Here is a 16,619-nt window from a genome sequence, read left to right as displayed (position 1 = left end):
CTTTTTTTCATCTGGGGACATCCATTATAATGCCTCAACCCCCTCTGATTTCAGCTAAGGAAAAGTCTTCTTCACTAGCAATAGGGCTTTGCTTTCTGTGAATCTTTTACCACAGGTACATGGCAATGCACAGGCACATCTGCCAATGCGTCACAACAGGAGTTAAGACTACATGAAATACAACTCTATTTTAGAGACAACCAACAAAATTTGGTTGTTTCTAAAATAGAGTTGTATTTCACATTGTCTCTTTGGTAACAAAAATTCCATTCAACTTCCATTCCAGTTTAGCCCTGCCAGCAGGAAAGAAAAATAGTCCCAATCAGGACTCAAAGTACCTGATAGCTCTCAAAGATAGGTGAGATGTATCTACTGGTCAAGAAATTACCAGTCAATGACAAAGACAAAAAAGCATTTTCTGTACTGTGTCAGTATCAGCTTGCTTCCAAGGAGAAGCCACCACAAAGGTATGGATGACTAGATATGTGATGAATTTGGGAGGGCAATCCTTCCCACAATCTTAGCTTAGCAATTTCCTGCATGGAACTCTATCAGCAGTAAAAATTACCTACAAGAACAGATTTCTACTGTTTCTACTGTTGATGTCTGCACACATTCTGGGAGAACTCCTTGTAAGCAACACTCTGGCTGAGCATTTGTGGGTCACTGATGATGCAGCTCAGGGCATCTTGGCTCTGATGACAGAGTTCATCCTGCCCAGTAGCGATACCCCCATTTTACCTCTCTTCACGGCCCGAGGGCTGCCTGGCATGCTAGCTTTCCTGTTCTCAGATCCAGCAGCAGAAGTCCTGAAACTGGCATGGGAGCCACAGTCATCATCAGAGCCTGAAGACTCATCTAAGAAAGGCACATTGCTGATCTGTGTGGCTTTCTGGAAAACAGACCTGTATGGTTAGTGTGTGAGAGAAGAGTTTCCCCAGGACAATCCCCCTTCAATCAGGAGACAGAGCAACCCATGCCCTTCATTTCCACACTGCCTTGCCCACTTCTGCCCCAGGGTTCCTCAGTTCCTCCCCTTCTAGTCTGAGAACTTCCAAGTTGGACTCTCTAGTCTGATCTGTTTGGGTGTCCTCTGGTTAGACCCTCCTACTCTTCCACAACCCTTATGTTCCATCTCATTCCTTAGGCTACACCCACTGTCACCTCTAGGTTTCATAGTGCACACTGCAACTTCCTGGACCAAAACTTGTTGCAATGTTCTTTGTTCTTAAATATATTTAACATTTGCTACTCTCTCTGCATTCTTTTGATGTCCAGTACTTCCTGACATTCTCTAATTTTCTTTCCTTCACTGCACAGTTCCATCCTGTTTTGTCTCAAGATACTAGCAGATCTGGACCATGCTTTCCACAACAGGAAAAGTGAGGTGACTCCTTACCCCTTTCAGCGTAGTGTAGACTGGCACTGTGACATTTCTGTAGATGAGATAGGTGAATGGCCCAGAAGTTGAACATGAGAAATTGGAAACTGGGGAAATTCAAAGAGAAAGCAAGAGAGCACATAATACAAACTGGTGAAAAGGAGGAGGTTTTAATGGAGAAGCACATGGAGAACTGCCATCCTGGACAGTCTGGCTTCAGAAAGGCCAGGATATGCATTATTAATTCCATACAATTCCCAGAGAGAGAGCTGCAATGTTCCCTCCATTTAGCCTGTGAGACACCTTACCAATCCTGTGCTCCCCATGGTACAATGACAAACTGGTGTACCCTGTATAAACAAAAAAAAGCCCTAACAGGCAAAATCATGGTGAAGAGTAAAAACAGGCCACAGACATGCAGAGGCAGAAGACTGGCTGCAAAATTGATGGAAGAGATAATAGAATCCCTTAAGATGTCCCTGAATGTGGAGGCATGAACAGCCCCGCACCAACCATCCCCAAAATCAGATATATCCTCCTCCCTTCCTTTATCGAGGCTATCTATTAGGTCAAATTTACTTTGAAAACAGGCAAGGAGATGAAGAAATGGACAGCCAGAAGCTCAGGTCCCACACTGTCACCATGAACTCCCTTTAAGGATGGATCTAGTCCAGAACTTACAACAGCTGGAAGTATCATTCACCATGGCCACTTCAGACAGCCTCATGCCAGACTCGGCCACGGCATAGATTCGGCTCTCCTGGAACAATAATACCATGAACAATAGTGATCAGGCAAAAAGGTAATTCTTACCAACAGAAATGCCCATGTCACAGAATCACACCACAGTCACACCTTTGGGCAGAGGGAGGAGCTCTCTAACAAAGATAGCTGAATTCCACCATATGTTGTGTGAATGACCATTAATGGAAGCATCTTACTGTGTGCTAATTCCCAGCTACAGAGGTGACATCCACACACTGGAACACTTACAGACAATTATCAATAAATTACTGTATCACAGCTTGGAAGGAGGTGGGATTTTTCCAAATTATAAACGATGCATTAAAATGAATTAAGAACAACCCTATACCAGAACAATTCATTGAGTCATCAGCTGCAAAGGATGCCCATCTGTAATAAGGGAATGAAAGAAATGCCTGGAATGATCTCAATAAGCCTGTGTCTCAGTTACAACAACATACAGAGCTTTCAGTTCAAAGGATCTCCAAGTGCTTCATGAATTGATAAAAATTCCAGAGGGGGAACCCAAGTCTGTATCTAGATGCAGTGTTATGACTACAACATCAACTAATGTGAAATGGATAAACCCCAAAGCTAGGAAACCTCTCAGTGCTCCTTAAAGCATACAACCAAAATTCACTGGGAAATAACACACATAATACATATACATGAAAGAACCTAAGACTGCAAAGTCAAGCACACCAGAAAAATTATAAGACATAAGAATTAACAATGAGTGCTTAACTTTGCAGTTCCAATAAATCATTTGTTGGTCCATGCCTTTAAAAAAGTAAATGAAAACAGAATTGCTTCTTTTGATACTACACTGATTTCCACCAGGTTTGTCAGTTTGGCCTGTTTAGGAACCTGGTTGATGGGAATCCCTTGGGAGTCAGTTCTGATGGACAAAAAATCCAGCAAGACTGAACATTCTTCAAGAAGGAAATCTTTAAGGTGCAGGAGCAGATCATCCCCATGTGTTGATAGATGAGACAATGAGGAAGACCAGCATGTCTGATTAGAGAGCTTTGGCTGAACTCAAAGTTTGTGATCTTTGGATGAAGGGACAGGTGACTCAGGAGGGCTACAAACACACCAGGAAGTTATGCAGGCAAAAAATTAGGAGGACCAAAGCCCAACTAGATTTTCACCTGGCTACTGCAATAAAAGACAAGAAAAGACTTCCGTAAATACATGAGGAAAAAAAAAAAGAGAATCTCCATCCTTTATTGGATATGAGTGGGAAACAGTGAGAAAGGATGAGGAAAAGGCAGAGGTACTCAACGCCTTCTTTGTTCAGTCTGATGGTAAAACCAGCTACTCTCCAAGCAGCCAGCCCCCTGATCTGGAAGACATGGATGGGGAGCAGAATGAAGCCCCCATAACCCAAGGGGTAATGCCCAGTGACCTGCTTTGCCACCTAGACACACACAGGTCTCCAGGGCCAGGTGGGATCCACCCAAGGGTCCCGAGGGAGCTGTTGGAAGAGCTCACTGAGCCACTGCCCACCTGCTGTCACCTGCAGCCCTGGTCACCCAGGGAGGTCCCAGGTGACGGGAACCTGGCAAAGGGGGCACCATCTACAAGGGCCAGAGGAGGACCTGGGAAATACAGGCCTGTCATACTGACCTTGGTGCTGGGGCAGCTCATGGAGCAGACCATCCTGAGCACCATGCAGGACAACCAGGGAACCAGGCCCAGACGGCATGGGTTTGTGAAAGGCAGGTCCTGCTTGACCAACCTGATCTCTTTCTATGACAAGTGACCTGCTCAGTGGATGAGGAGAAGCTGCATTTTACATCCTAAACAATTCTAGGACTGAAAAAACAATTCCTCTATCTGATCTCACAAGTAACTGTAGGAAAAAATGACAGGACATGCATATTCACTTTACCAAAGGTTTTCACAAAACTATCCTAACAGGAGGAGCATACCATGAGATAGGAATGCTGAGATCTAATCCATGTATCTATTCTAGTATCCATGGCTTTTTCTCACTTTGGAGCTATCTGGTCTGGTCCACTGCATTTATGATTCATTTTTCTATCTTAAACACATGACAAAAGAACTAAGGATTAACTTTTGATGACCCAAACCACAATGCAGTAAATTTTGACTTTCACTTTTATTCCTATGATTCTTATATACTGTTTTTTTCAACAGATCTTTTTCCTCTTATAAAGGTAAATAAAAGAAAAAAATTGTCAACAGAACCAGCATGCCCCATGATGTGGAACAGTCTGACTTGGTGGCTCAGGAATGCAACCTGTGATACCCACAGGTAACAATTCCTTGAGTACAAGAAGTGTAGTAGCCTAACTACTGGGCACAAAGATAAGCAGCATTCTCATACTGTTGTCCATGCATTTCTTACCCACGATGGGAATCGGTGCAGCGGTGGTGTGGGAGGTTTACACCCCGGGTCAAGTGTGCCAGACTCAGAACTCACAGCTTCTCTTTGCTCTGAAGGTAAGTGGTACATTCCCTCACAGGCTGCAGCTTCTCCCCTCAGCAGGCCACATTCTGTCTCCATCTTCTCCATTACTCCATCATCATCAATGTCTGTCTCCTCCACGTGCCCAGAGCTGACTGGAGGGTCTGTTATGGGCTGGAAAGTGTTAGTCTCTAAGTGCATTACATGATGGAAGGAATTAGCCCCAGACTGTGGTTGGCTGTGATGTCTCTTGGCTAGCTGGATACTGTCTCTTGGTGTATTGGGCGTTCGTATTTTTGGAAACGTCATACTACTGCCAAGGCTGCACTCCCTGCCTGGAAAGAAGGAATGTGCTGTAACAGCTGATGTTGACACAACCAGAGGTGGCTCAGCAGTTTGGAGATGTCCCTCAAGCATGCTCATAATTTCTGCTGAGGAAGAGGAGTCCAGCTGGTGGGAATGGAATCTGGCACTCAGATCCCCAGAGAAGCAGGTGCTATCCAAACCCACTTGTTGCAAGGTGCTCACAGCACTACAGTTTCCTTCCAGAGATGATTGGAAGGTCAAAGCCTCAAGAATTCTTGTGGTTTCAGCTGGAGGGTCCAGTGATATGGGACCAGAGCACTCTAAACCATGTTCAGAACTTACAGTTGGAAACACATTTCTCTCTGTGGAGAGATTCCAGCTTGATGGGTCAGACATGAGCTTCAGCATGCTCTGGGAAAGTGGAGATTTATCCTCTCCATTCTCAGTAAAGGTGTCATTGGCAAGGACTATGTTTGCTGAAGAGAGGACATGTTTGGAAGGTCCTGTCTGACACGCATCTCTGAAACCACGTGCAAGGAGCACTGATTTCTCCTCTATCTTCTCAGCAAAAGAGGCTTCTAATGCTTGGGGCTTCAGGGAATCACAGCTCCAAAGAGATTCAAAGGGAGAAATGCTGGTCATATCTACAAGGAAGGAGAACATGGTTAAGGCATTGAAACGCTTCGATGTCTTCAGTGCTGCTTCCTAGTGTACATTCAGTTGTATTTCAATAGCATCCTGGCCTGTTTAGGACTATACAGAACAGAAAGGAGATGGCTGAGGACAGTTATAACCAAAGTACTATACATTTATAACTGGGACTAGCACAGAAGATATGAATAGGAAATGATTAATCACTGCTTCTGACAAAAGTGAAATTAAGGGCTTCCTAATGAAATTAGGCAGCATGTTTGAAATTTACAGAAGGAAGGTTTTTTCCCAGACAAAAAAGCAAACAGAATGCTGCAGACAGGCTAGAAAAAACTAATGTATTGGTAGTACAGGAGTTCTGGCCTAGGAACTTCTTAAACTACTCAGAGCAGAAGCTGGAAGTGTATATGGAGAGAAGGACAGCTTGCATAATTTTGTATGGTCCTTCGTGGAATGCGAACAGCCAACCAGGATCTGGGATACTGGCCTAGGCAAGCTTTCAGTCTAATGCAATATAGGAGTTTTTATTCTTACCTATATAATTATGCCTCCTCTCTTTAAAACATGAGAAGGAAGTGCACCTATCCACACAACACTCTGTCAAATACATCAAAGTGGCCAGAACACTGCTTAGCATGGCTTTTGGCTTTAGTGGACCTACAGTGATTTAACTCATCAAAAAATCTGGTATGATTCCATGCATTCCCAGGGGCTAGATGAGGCTTCCAGCAAAGGTATGGAGAACTTCTTAAACATCACAGCAACTGGGGGGTTTACTCACTTTTCAAGAATTTCCCTAGAGCTTTTTGTTATCCTTTTGTGATATATGACCCACACAGTGCTTTATGTCATGAAGTTTTATAATAGTTACTTATATGCTTTTGCTGTAAAATCTTCCCTTTTTTAGTTCTTTCCATGCCCTTTCAGTTGCTATGTTAGAGGATGACATAAAAGATAGATACTAGATTGTCCTTTCTACTTAGTACACTTATTATACTTTTTTCCTTTCCATAATTATTAAAGATTATCTCAGTTCTACAATTTCCACCAAATAACAGCTTTAGAATATAAGAAAGCAGGGATAAAACTTGGAATGGCAGGGGATGTTTGATTGACCTTGGTATTTATATTTATTTCAGCCTGACTGAAAAAGAACCAAATGCTTTGGAAATTGCAAAATATGGGCAAGCGTGACTCTGCACAACTATTGCTGAAAATGCTGCCTGAACAGCAAACTCCATGGGTATTGCTTAACCACCCGTGGGATTCACAAGGAAATAGAAACATACTGAAGACACAAAGATACAGAGGGAAGAGCAAACAGCAGAATAAATAACTGTTGACAGCAAAGAGGATGAAACCTGCTCTTGGAAACAGCTGAGAAAAAGACAATCATGAGAGCATGACCTTGGCACTTGATTCACAAGGAAGTGAATGTTAGCAAAGCTAACACATAACAATGGCACACACAAATCCTGACACATATTTTCCCCTGACCCTAAGGTAAATCATTAGTGTAGACTGAAAATATGCCATTAATTTTCAACATTACTGGTATTTTTGCAGCTTCCTAGATGTGACAGGAGATTAAGAAGAAGAAGAGATTTGTCTCTCTGCAGAGGCCTCTGACTTCAGCCTGGCATACTGAGACTAGTGATGGATAAGAGGAGAGGGCAGTGCTGTTTACTGTCCAGAGAGCTGGGATCCAGGGCACACTTAATACCAGATTATTAACGCAGCTTACCAGGCATTCGCTTTTTGTGAACAGTCAGAGCCAGAGGGGATGAGAGAAACCCAGTCATAAAGCATTTCACTAGAAATGTGGTGGGATTTAAAAAGAATTTTGCCCTATTCCCTTGCTGTGGAGTAATAGGAATGCAAGAAAGACTTCCACAGGAAATAAACGTCCCCTCCCCACATGCCCAGTGAAGTTCTGGAAACTAGCTCATCTTACTGTGACCAAACCAAGCTCATTAAAAAATAAAATTGAAAAAAAAAAAAAAAAAAAGAGATAATTTCTTTTTCAAAGCACATTACAACAAAACGTGCTGAATTTAAGCCTAGAGACGAAAGTTTTCCATCCAGCCACCAAAGAACTGCAAAAACCCAAAACACCATAAGCAGCTTTCTCCAACCCAACCTGATGGCACAGAGAAACCCAGCTCCTAAAGGCAGACCAAAGAGCTGCTGCCTTGGCTCATTCAGTTACTCAGATCACATACCAGAAGAGGTTCTGTGGGGATAAGAATAATTCACACATGGACATACACTGAAGTACATCAGTGAGAGTTCTACTATGTATTTCAATGAATGCTTCCAACTCAGGAGCTTAGTGGCTTATTTTAATGGCAAATGCAGATTCTAACCAAAAAAAAAAAAAAAAAAAAAAAAAAAAAAGAGTCTACAGTGAATTGGTGGGAAAAAAATTAAGAGTTAAGGCAGGTAAGCATGTTTTTCCCATTTTAAAAATGGACCCGGCAAAGGAACAGAGCAACTCTACTGCCTGCTGCCACAAGTTTGAATTTCTGACAAACTTAAGAATACAACTGAGGAATGGTGACTTCCAGTCTTGTGGTGGTTACTAGGCTGAACACATTTACCTTGCAATGTATCCTGAAGAGCTTCAATTTGCTCCATCAGTCTCTGATTACAGTTTTTCAGGTGGTAATTTTCTAGCTCAAGCTATGAAAGAAGAATAATAAAAAAAGAAATATAATACAAAATTGTGAGTACATGTGATCCACTACACAGAACATGCCTTTATCTTTATTACTTTCAAGTTTCTTAAAAAGGGAAAAAAAATGAGTCTACCAGTCACCTTGAATCCTTTTAATCGGCAACATCACTAGAACACTCACTTAAAATATTTTGCTGTGCTTTCTCAAACAGCCTCTATATGAACTATTGGCACTTCACAAATACACCTTTAAATTTACCTCCCTGCTATAGCTTATCATTTACTCCTGTTGCAGAAATAACACTCATGAAAGAGAGAATCAAAAAAACATTACCCAGAAGGAGCACTTGTTCTATCTCACCCTTAATGTAGTAAAAGAAGATCCCATGGATCCAGAGGACCAAAGAAAACAGCAAAAACCAAACCAACATTAAGGGTGCATTTACATTTCCAATTAGGGCATGAGAGATTCTTTGCAAATTTGCTTTATACCTTTACTTGAAGAGTCTCAGCATCCATTTTTAAACACAGCAGCGATACACCCAGACTGACTTTCCTCTTGAAAGAATCACTTGTGGTGCTGTCTAGAGTAACCCACTGGCAACACAGATGCCAAGTTCTCCAACTGGCAGCGATCCACTTGTGCATGCTATGCACCTCGAATCAGAATCTGGCACAAACCTCTTTGCCAGTAAAGTGTGAGTGTATGGTCCTGGATTCACAGCAGGTCACACCAAATCAAACCCCCTGCTTCCTCCTTTGTGCTGCACCAGTCAGTAATCTAAATGCACCTTAAGTTATCTCACATAGGGTAGAGAAGCAGCACAGGAGTTCAGTGGATTATTTAGGCAATCTAATGACATTACAAAGTCACATCATAACATAATCAGTGCCCACAAAGAATGCTTCTCCTAACTCCAACAAATTCCCTTTCCCAAATTCATAAACTTGGAAATACATGTTTTTAACTTGGAATAAAGGACCAGGCTACCCACTCCCAGCTGAAAACTACTACTCCATCTTTAAAACTGCATGCTGACCCACTGCTGTCTTTGTTTTTCTAGAGGGTAGGACCAGATAGAGGCATAAATCCACAGGATGGATAGAACAGAGAGGTCAGAGACAAAAAATACTGAGCAGCAGGAAAACAGCATTAGTCAGAGATGGTAAATTATAGAAGAGCAAAGGACACGTTTGTGTAACAGGTGCTCTGTCAGAAATGAATAGAAACTGCATACAGAGAAAAGAAGGAGAGGTAAAAGAAAGCTAGGTGAAAGACACTTGTGAGTAGTCAATCTTCAGAAACTGCTTTTGGGCACTGGTGACTTAACACTCATCTGTAGTTTGCCTGATAAAGTAAATAGCCCTTGGTAAGAGTGATGACCCCAGCCCTACAATGGAGTATGTGCAGGGCCAAACAAGCAGAGTGCCCCTGTGGCAGATTGACTGTCCCCAGACTGTTGTCCTATGTAGGAACCCCCTGGCAGTGCAGCCACATGTACTTACTCACATGCCTTGAAACCTGGTAGAAAGCCAGAGACTTACCTCCCTGAGCTTAAATGTTACCCACTCTTTGATCTTGGAAGCTTTCTCTTGAACAATTTTGGCTTCCTCAGTCCTCAGCTGTTTCTGTGCCAAAAAACCAAAACCAACATTAGATGCATTAGGAGAGTACAACTGTTCTCAGTGAGTTACTGCATCAGGAGCGACTGAAACACAAAAGATCCCACTCCAGACATAAGATTTGAGACTGCTATTTGGATACAATTTTTCAGCTGGCATCTGAAAAAAATCAAGCTCTAATTTGTCTTACATGGTCCCTAGAGTCAAATTCAGAAGTTTCAAAAGTTTGTTGCGTATTAGCAAAATCCAGGTCAGGTAACAAACCTACCACAGTTTGAGTAGAATCTGCAACTTTTTCTGTTTCAGATGGTTTTGCAATGTTGCTGTTTGCTGTTGAGTATCTGTAGTGTTCCCCCAGCCTACACACACTTTATTGGCCAAAGCTAATAAGAATTAAGCAGTGCCTATAACTGATTTGTAAAATACCAATCATTCCAAGCAAAAGGGATTCAGATGCTGTAAGCATGAGTCTAGAGTGGACTTTCAAGGTGCACAAGATGCAAATACCAACAACAAATTTAACACACACACACACACACAATATTCTCATTGAGAAAGTAAATTTAAAAAAAAAAAAGCTCCACAACCTGACCTTGAAAAATATCAAGATCATGCCTAAGATCTGCTAGGAGGATTTCAGATGCTATAAGTGGTTGTATCTTTACATATCCATTAGAACAGGTTCTAGTCCACACAAAGGTGTTATGGCAATACTGTTGATTTGCACAATGACCATTGTTCCCCCAAGTATCTGCTTGGGTAATATTGCTACATCATTTTTGCAGTTGTGTTTTCTCAGCTGTGTTTTTAACTTTTCTGGAAATTTCCTTTGAAAGATGCTGAATTAACATTATGATCACCTGAAGCTTTCTGTTTTATCTTCTGTGTAGCTTCATCAGAAGCAACATCACTGAAAACTCTCCTAACTGCATAATGATTTAAACAACTGCAAGAAGAAATCAGTTCCGAGAGCAACAGAGGGAGGAAGAGAGGAGGACAATATGCTGCATGTCACATCAGCCCTGGTTTCTCCAAATAAGGGGCAAAGATAATGCCTTCTGGTAGCAACTGGTGGTTTCCCTGTTCTATTGTTTTTTCTGAAGTAAAATAATGCCAGCAATTATAATTATAAAAAATGTCAGTCCTTCCCCCCCACTTTAAATTTTTCACATGGATAAAGAGACCCCGCAAAATTCCCCAAATTTTCACATCTTTTCCCGACATTTTCACACTTTTAATTACCACATGCTATTTATCACTACAACTGCACATTTAAGTGCTCTTATTCAAGTATGCTCGCTGACTTTAAAGTATGCAAAGCATACTTTAAAGCAACATTTCAGGCAGCCATAACATTTGTAGTTGAGCATAAAGAAATAAAAGCAATCAAATCAGATGCTTCAAGAAGAAGATTTATTTAGTTAGGTTTCTTTTTTTCCTTTTATATGACTGTGTGTGCTCCTAATCATCAAGTCTCAACCTCTGCAGGAGTTAGCATACTAGATGTGCCTACAGGTCTGAAATGATCTAGCACATATATTAAGTCTACCATCTCTGAATGTCCATCACATGGAAGCTGGCTTTGAATCCCTAATGACCTGGACTTGTCCTGGAACACGGTCCAAGAGATAAAAGATTCAGATCACTACACTATATGTGAACTGCAATGCCAAGACTTTATTTAGGGTTCTAAAGCAGAACAGTGACACGATGACAGCATTGTCACCATGTGCAATAAGCCCTGCCTCTAAGTAGAACCAATTCACTCAGGCACAGCAGCCATAGATGCAGTTATTATGCTTTACGTTTCAAAAGCAATTAGAGATTCTTAGTGTCCCACACTATTGTGTGGCCCAGACGTGACCTCAGTGCTCTCTTAATGATGCTCTGAACTCCATGGATCTTCCCATCCCAGTGAAAACAAACAGGATGCCTTACAGGGACCCTTAGTAACCTTCTAGCCCTGCCACCATCTCATCCCATTCTGAAATAAAACCAGTGACTCTGATAATGAGTATTTCTTGTCTGGAATTGCCAAGCTTTGGCTTTCATTTCTAGAAGCTCATTTTGCCTCGTGTTGCTGGAACAAGATTTCTACTGACAGCCCTTGAAATAGGTGGCAATTAGTTCAGTGTAACTCAAATAGCCGAGTAATTTTTTTTTTTTTGGTAAAATTTTACTTTTATTTAAGTTATTTACTTAACAACGCATAAGAATACCTCGTTCCTCATGTTATAAAAACCACAGGGCAAGGCCTTTACTAGAACTGAAATACACCTGCTGGAAATGTAGCACCTTCCTTCCACCAACTGAAAAAGGGAGAGACTTGAGAAACAGCTGCTCTTTTATAATGACACCTGACAAGAGATGAACTATGCTGGAGGACTGCTGAAGGCTGGGAAAAGACCGTTCCCAAGAAGCAGCATGAACAGAGATGGGCTACACAATGGTTTTGCAAAGCAATCACTGTGGTAAAAAGCCAGAGAAACACTGTGACCAGGCTGTAGCATTATAATTTAGGGTCTCAGCACCAACCTAAGGAAGCCTTTAGGCAAATTGACTTATCTCCAATGGTGAAGAGACATGGGCTGCTGAAGCTGAGTGCATGTTTTGTCCAAAAAGGAAAGAGAGGATCTTGCACTGGGCTGGGCATCATCTTAGCTGATCTGGAGGCAACTGAGAGACTAACTTGTAATGAGTCATAGTCCCTATCTTTGAAATATACATGACAGAATCCCTCTAACTCATGAAATCTGCAAGCCTCCCTGTAGAAAATATCCCTACCTGTTTTGCTAGCTGTGTCTCCAATTTGTTGATCAGATCCTCCTTTGCTTGCATTGTGCACATCAGCTCCTGGTATTTCTTGTGCAGGGTGCTGTCAGATTCACCAGTCTTCACATTGGCAAGTTTTATCTTCTCTTCCATAACTCTGACCTGTATGGCAATCAGAAGGAAATTGAATAAACCCAAAAACCACCAAAACAAACCAATGTAAATCAAGGAACTGTTTGTGTATTGGTAAGAGAATGAAAATAAATGAGAATATTTGTGGGTTTCTTATTTTTCAAGTCAGGAAAGGAAAAATAAAACATCAAAAACCACAACATCCTTCAGGTCACACTTAGTTTATATTCACATTTGTGGAAGGATCATTGTAATGCTGAAGCAATAACAGACGCAAACTGAACCATGAGCAGATAAATGCATCATGGGTTGTGAGATATTACAATCAAATTATTAATCAAAGACACCATACAGGCACCATAGCCTCCATACTCATACAGACATGGTACATCTCACCTTTCTCCTTTGCAATGTCATGGCCAGTTTTTTACCTCATTCACTACCAAGATACATACCAAAAACCCCTGACCATTTACTTCAGATTAAAATTTCTATATGAAAATGTACTATGGAGGTTCTTCATCCTCCTGTCCCCAGCTTAGGACATTGTTTTGGCAATTCCTGTCTTTCTGCCAAGTCTTCTCTCCAGACCTGCTAAGGAGTTACAATGTTTGATATTTCAAAAGATTTGACTGTCTTTGAGCTCCTGCCAGTGCCAAGACTTCATCATCTCAGCAAGAGAAAGATCACTGTAGTGCTCCTTCACTACAGACGAAGTTTCAATCAACTAGAATCCAGTGGTTACTGAAGCATTTTAGGTTTTTAGCACATTTTAAAAATCTCTTTACTTTCTCCAAAAGCTTTGTCTCTCAATAATGTCACTCCATTTTACCATTACCTCATTTTATTACAATGGATTATAAGACTTCATTCTAAAGATGAATGGAAAACCTTCAATGTAACTCAAACATACTAATTGCAGCATTTGATGATGGGAAAATCTCTGGTTCCAACACACCTCAAAGAAGCTAAATCTGCAAAGAAACCAACTCCAAATACCATAAATTTAGCATGACCTTAGAACCAGAAAGACAGAATGCAGGGAGCAATGTGAGCACTTCACAGAGTCTGTGCAAGAGGGTTAGTCATGCTCTGCTGAGCAGCCTACACTCCATACTTGCAGAAGCTGTGTTTTGTCCCCCTGTCTGCCTGTATTAGGCAGAGAAGCAAACTGCCTCTTCCTCATACCAAATCAGAAAGGTAAGCACCCAACATCTGAGCCAGAAAACTAAGCCTGCTGAGTCGGATGTGCTTTCATTAGAGTTTAGGGTGATTATAGTAAAAAGAAATGGCCCCTCCTTCCTGTCTGATGCCCAAATGCTGACTCTGTACTAGAGGCTCAGCGAGGGGACTGCAAACATGTGATTTCCTTAATTGAGGTTGGCAGCTACAGGGAGTCCATTGAATTAACAAATCCAACCCCCCAGACTCCTGGAGAGAAAGATAACAAGGGATTTTGCACTTGATGTGGAGCCCTCTCATTTGTTGGCTGCCTCTCATTCACGGTGAATGTACTCATTAGTGGAAGGGAATGGTCCTACTCTTACACTGTCACTTCTTCAGGCTGTCAGGCAGTAATGTAGCATTTCTCTAGGAACACTTATCTCTGAATGTGGATAAGGCTGGTGGAAAGGCAAACATTGAGGGGTTGCTAGTCTTTAGGACGTGCCAACATATGGCTACAGAACTGCTGGTGGCAGGTGAGTGGAGGCAACCCTCATTTCTGCTACATCCTCCCTGCCAAGTTCTCCCTTTTCTGCCCATTCTTGGACACGGATTTGACTTGTTCTCCATCCTGTCCCTTGCTGTCATTGCATCTTATCATATCCTGGGCACTCTACTCCTGTCATTGAGGTGTCCGCTGGTATGAAACCTTCACTGGCCAGTGACAATCACTGTAGTTCCTGATGGCGCTGTCACAGCTGTCACTTTTGCCTCTATTGTGCTACCCTTTGCCTGTCTTGGCTGGGTGTGAACTTACTGATACCACTCTCGAGAACAACTCTTGTTCTTCACTGGTAGTTGCTGGTCTAGCATAGAAGCCAACAGCACTGTGTAAAGATGTAGCATCTTTCCTAGAATTAAGCCGGTCAGTAAAAAATCTTGATGTCAATATCAAACTGGTGGGGAAAAATATGTTCTGCAGACAGAACACCTTTCCAGGTACTCCAAGTTCTTGATTCCCAGGTGTTATGTCACTGCCTATTCAGTCCTTCACTTCTGAATTCATCTTTGACAGTCATTCTTGGCTGTGTGACTTTTATTTCTGCCCTTCAACCCGTGACTTAGTGCTCAGTCCTGCAGCTCTTGTCCAGCTGGAGGGAGCTCATTCACTTCAAGCCTTCCCTTCAGCAGTGATCTGCAGTGATCCAAGAGCTCTAACCACCTGGCTCATCTTGGTTCTTTTGTTTCTATAATACTCCTTAGAGTGCAGAATGTCTGCTTCTCAAAGGTCTATTATTTTTTACTGCCTGTTCACAAGCTGAATCTCTCTCTCCACTTCTCCATTATTCAAGAAATATAGAAGAACTAGTTTAGACAATATGTCTAATTTTTAGATTATTACAGCAATAGACAATGAATTCAGCTCTTACTGTTTTTCTCAATGGGCCCCGAAGCCAGAGCAGTAATTACTAAAAAGTCCAAAACAAGTGATAAGGGTGTGTCTGCAAAACCTGCTTCTTTCACAGAACCTTTTCTACTTGTAGACAAGTCCTCACCAGTACTCTTAAGTATTTGTTTCCTGAGGACCTGCCAAGCAGCCTTATCTCTGCAATTTAATCCTGAGGTACAACATCCCCTTCCTTTTCCACAACCAAGCATGCCTATCATGGATGAGGGGGTAAAGGCTGTGAAGCTGACAGGAAGGTGTAAGGTGCTTGTTTTCACTTAGGGTTCAGCATATTCAGGCACCTGCTCACAGCTAAGGCTCACAGATTGGGAAGTAGACCAGAAAATCCATTCACCACTGTAAATCAGTGTTTCCCTAGAAGGGAATAGCACTGCAGATTGCTGTCTGTATGCTAGACTGGAAGGAATTTAGAGTGAGTTAACTGCTGGACTTGTACCAGAGCCACCATCAAAGAATCTCTTACCTGTTTCTCTGCATCCTCAGCTCTTTGCTCTGCTTCTATCACTCTCTGTTCCAATTCCTGCATCTTCAGAGACAGAAAAGAAAGAAGAGGGGGAAAGAAAGAAAATAAATTAACATCACCTGGACATTCATATTTTCATATTTTACTCAGCATTTGTGCAAGCTTACAGATCTTTGGCATATTTTGAGTTAACTGGACAGCTTTGACCAAGAAAAAAAAGCCTTTGGCCTTTTCCAGTGTTCTGCCCTACTCTGAATACACCGGAACCATCTTCTCATTAGTGAGCCTCATCATTCATTACATGGGTCAAAGGAACAGTGCCAAAGTCTTGACCTCATCTCTACAATTTACACACCGTGGGCTGTCCCTGCAAGGAGCCTGTCTACAGTGCACCATTCTTCCCTCATCTTATTTCAGCTAGGATTCATTCACAATGGTAAATAAAAATGAATGTATCTTGGAAAGCTCACAGCAGGTTCTCTATAATGTCACATTAAAACCACTGAATACTTTGCTTTGGCTTCAAAGGCATCATAGACTTATAACTGACAAGATTAACAACAATCTTAATTTTCCAATGCTTCTTTTTTTTTCAAAGAGCTTTGCAAACTGACAATTATGTGATTCAACATCTGAACATTGCTGCTATCCAAGTTAAAGGACACTGAATTGAATTTTATTCTAAATGTTTATAAGTCACTTCATTCTTATAAAAAGTCACTTATTCTTATAAAATTCAGATATACCTGGGGTTCTTCTAATAATTTACCAGTAGAGCCATTTTTTTGATGGGTTGTGGTTGGT

The 16,619-nt window shown here is 41.7% G+C and overlaps 1 protein-coding gene across 3 annotated transcripts in view; it reads right to left on the bottom strand.

Moving 5' to 3' along the window:
* Nucleotides 1-16,619, bottom strand: part of PLEKHH1 (pleckstrin homology, MyTH4 and FERM domain containing H1) — a 73,158-nt gene that overhangs the window by 23,345 nt on the left and 33,194 nt on the right. For all 3 annotated transcript variants that reach the window (XM_077180320.1, XM_077180319.1, XM_077180321.1), the window contains exons 3-10: nucleotides 15,816-15,878; nucleotides 12,601-12,750; nucleotides 9,739-9,822; nucleotides 8,117-8,198; nucleotides 4,500-5,509; nucleotides 2,063-2,141; nucleotides 1,400-1,488; nucleotides 742-892 (exon numbers count right to left, since the gene is read on the bottom strand). In XM_077180320.1, the coding sequence (XP_077036435.1) occupies nucleotides 742-892; nucleotides 1,400-1,488; nucleotides 2,063-2,141; nucleotides 4,500-5,509; nucleotides 8,117-8,198; nucleotides 9,739-9,822; nucleotides 12,601-12,750; nucleotides 15,816-15,878 (1,708 nt within the window). The remainder of the gene's footprint in view (nucleotides 1-741; nucleotides 893-1,399; nucleotides 1,489-2,062; nucleotides 2,142-4,499; nucleotides 5,510-8,116; nucleotides 8,199-9,738; nucleotides 9,823-12,600; nucleotides 12,751-15,815; nucleotides 15,879-16,619) is intronic.

This window comes from Agelaius phoeniceus, chromosome 6 (assembly GCF_051311805.1).
Source record: "Agelaius phoeniceus isolate bAgePho1 chromosome 6, bAgePho1.hap1, whole genome shotgun sequence".
NCBI lineage: Eukaryota > Metazoa > Chordata > Aves > Passeriformes > Icteridae > Agelaius > Agelaius phoeniceus.
Note: the sequence above shows the minus strand (reverse complement) of the source record. Positions and strands in the feature narration are given on the sequence as shown.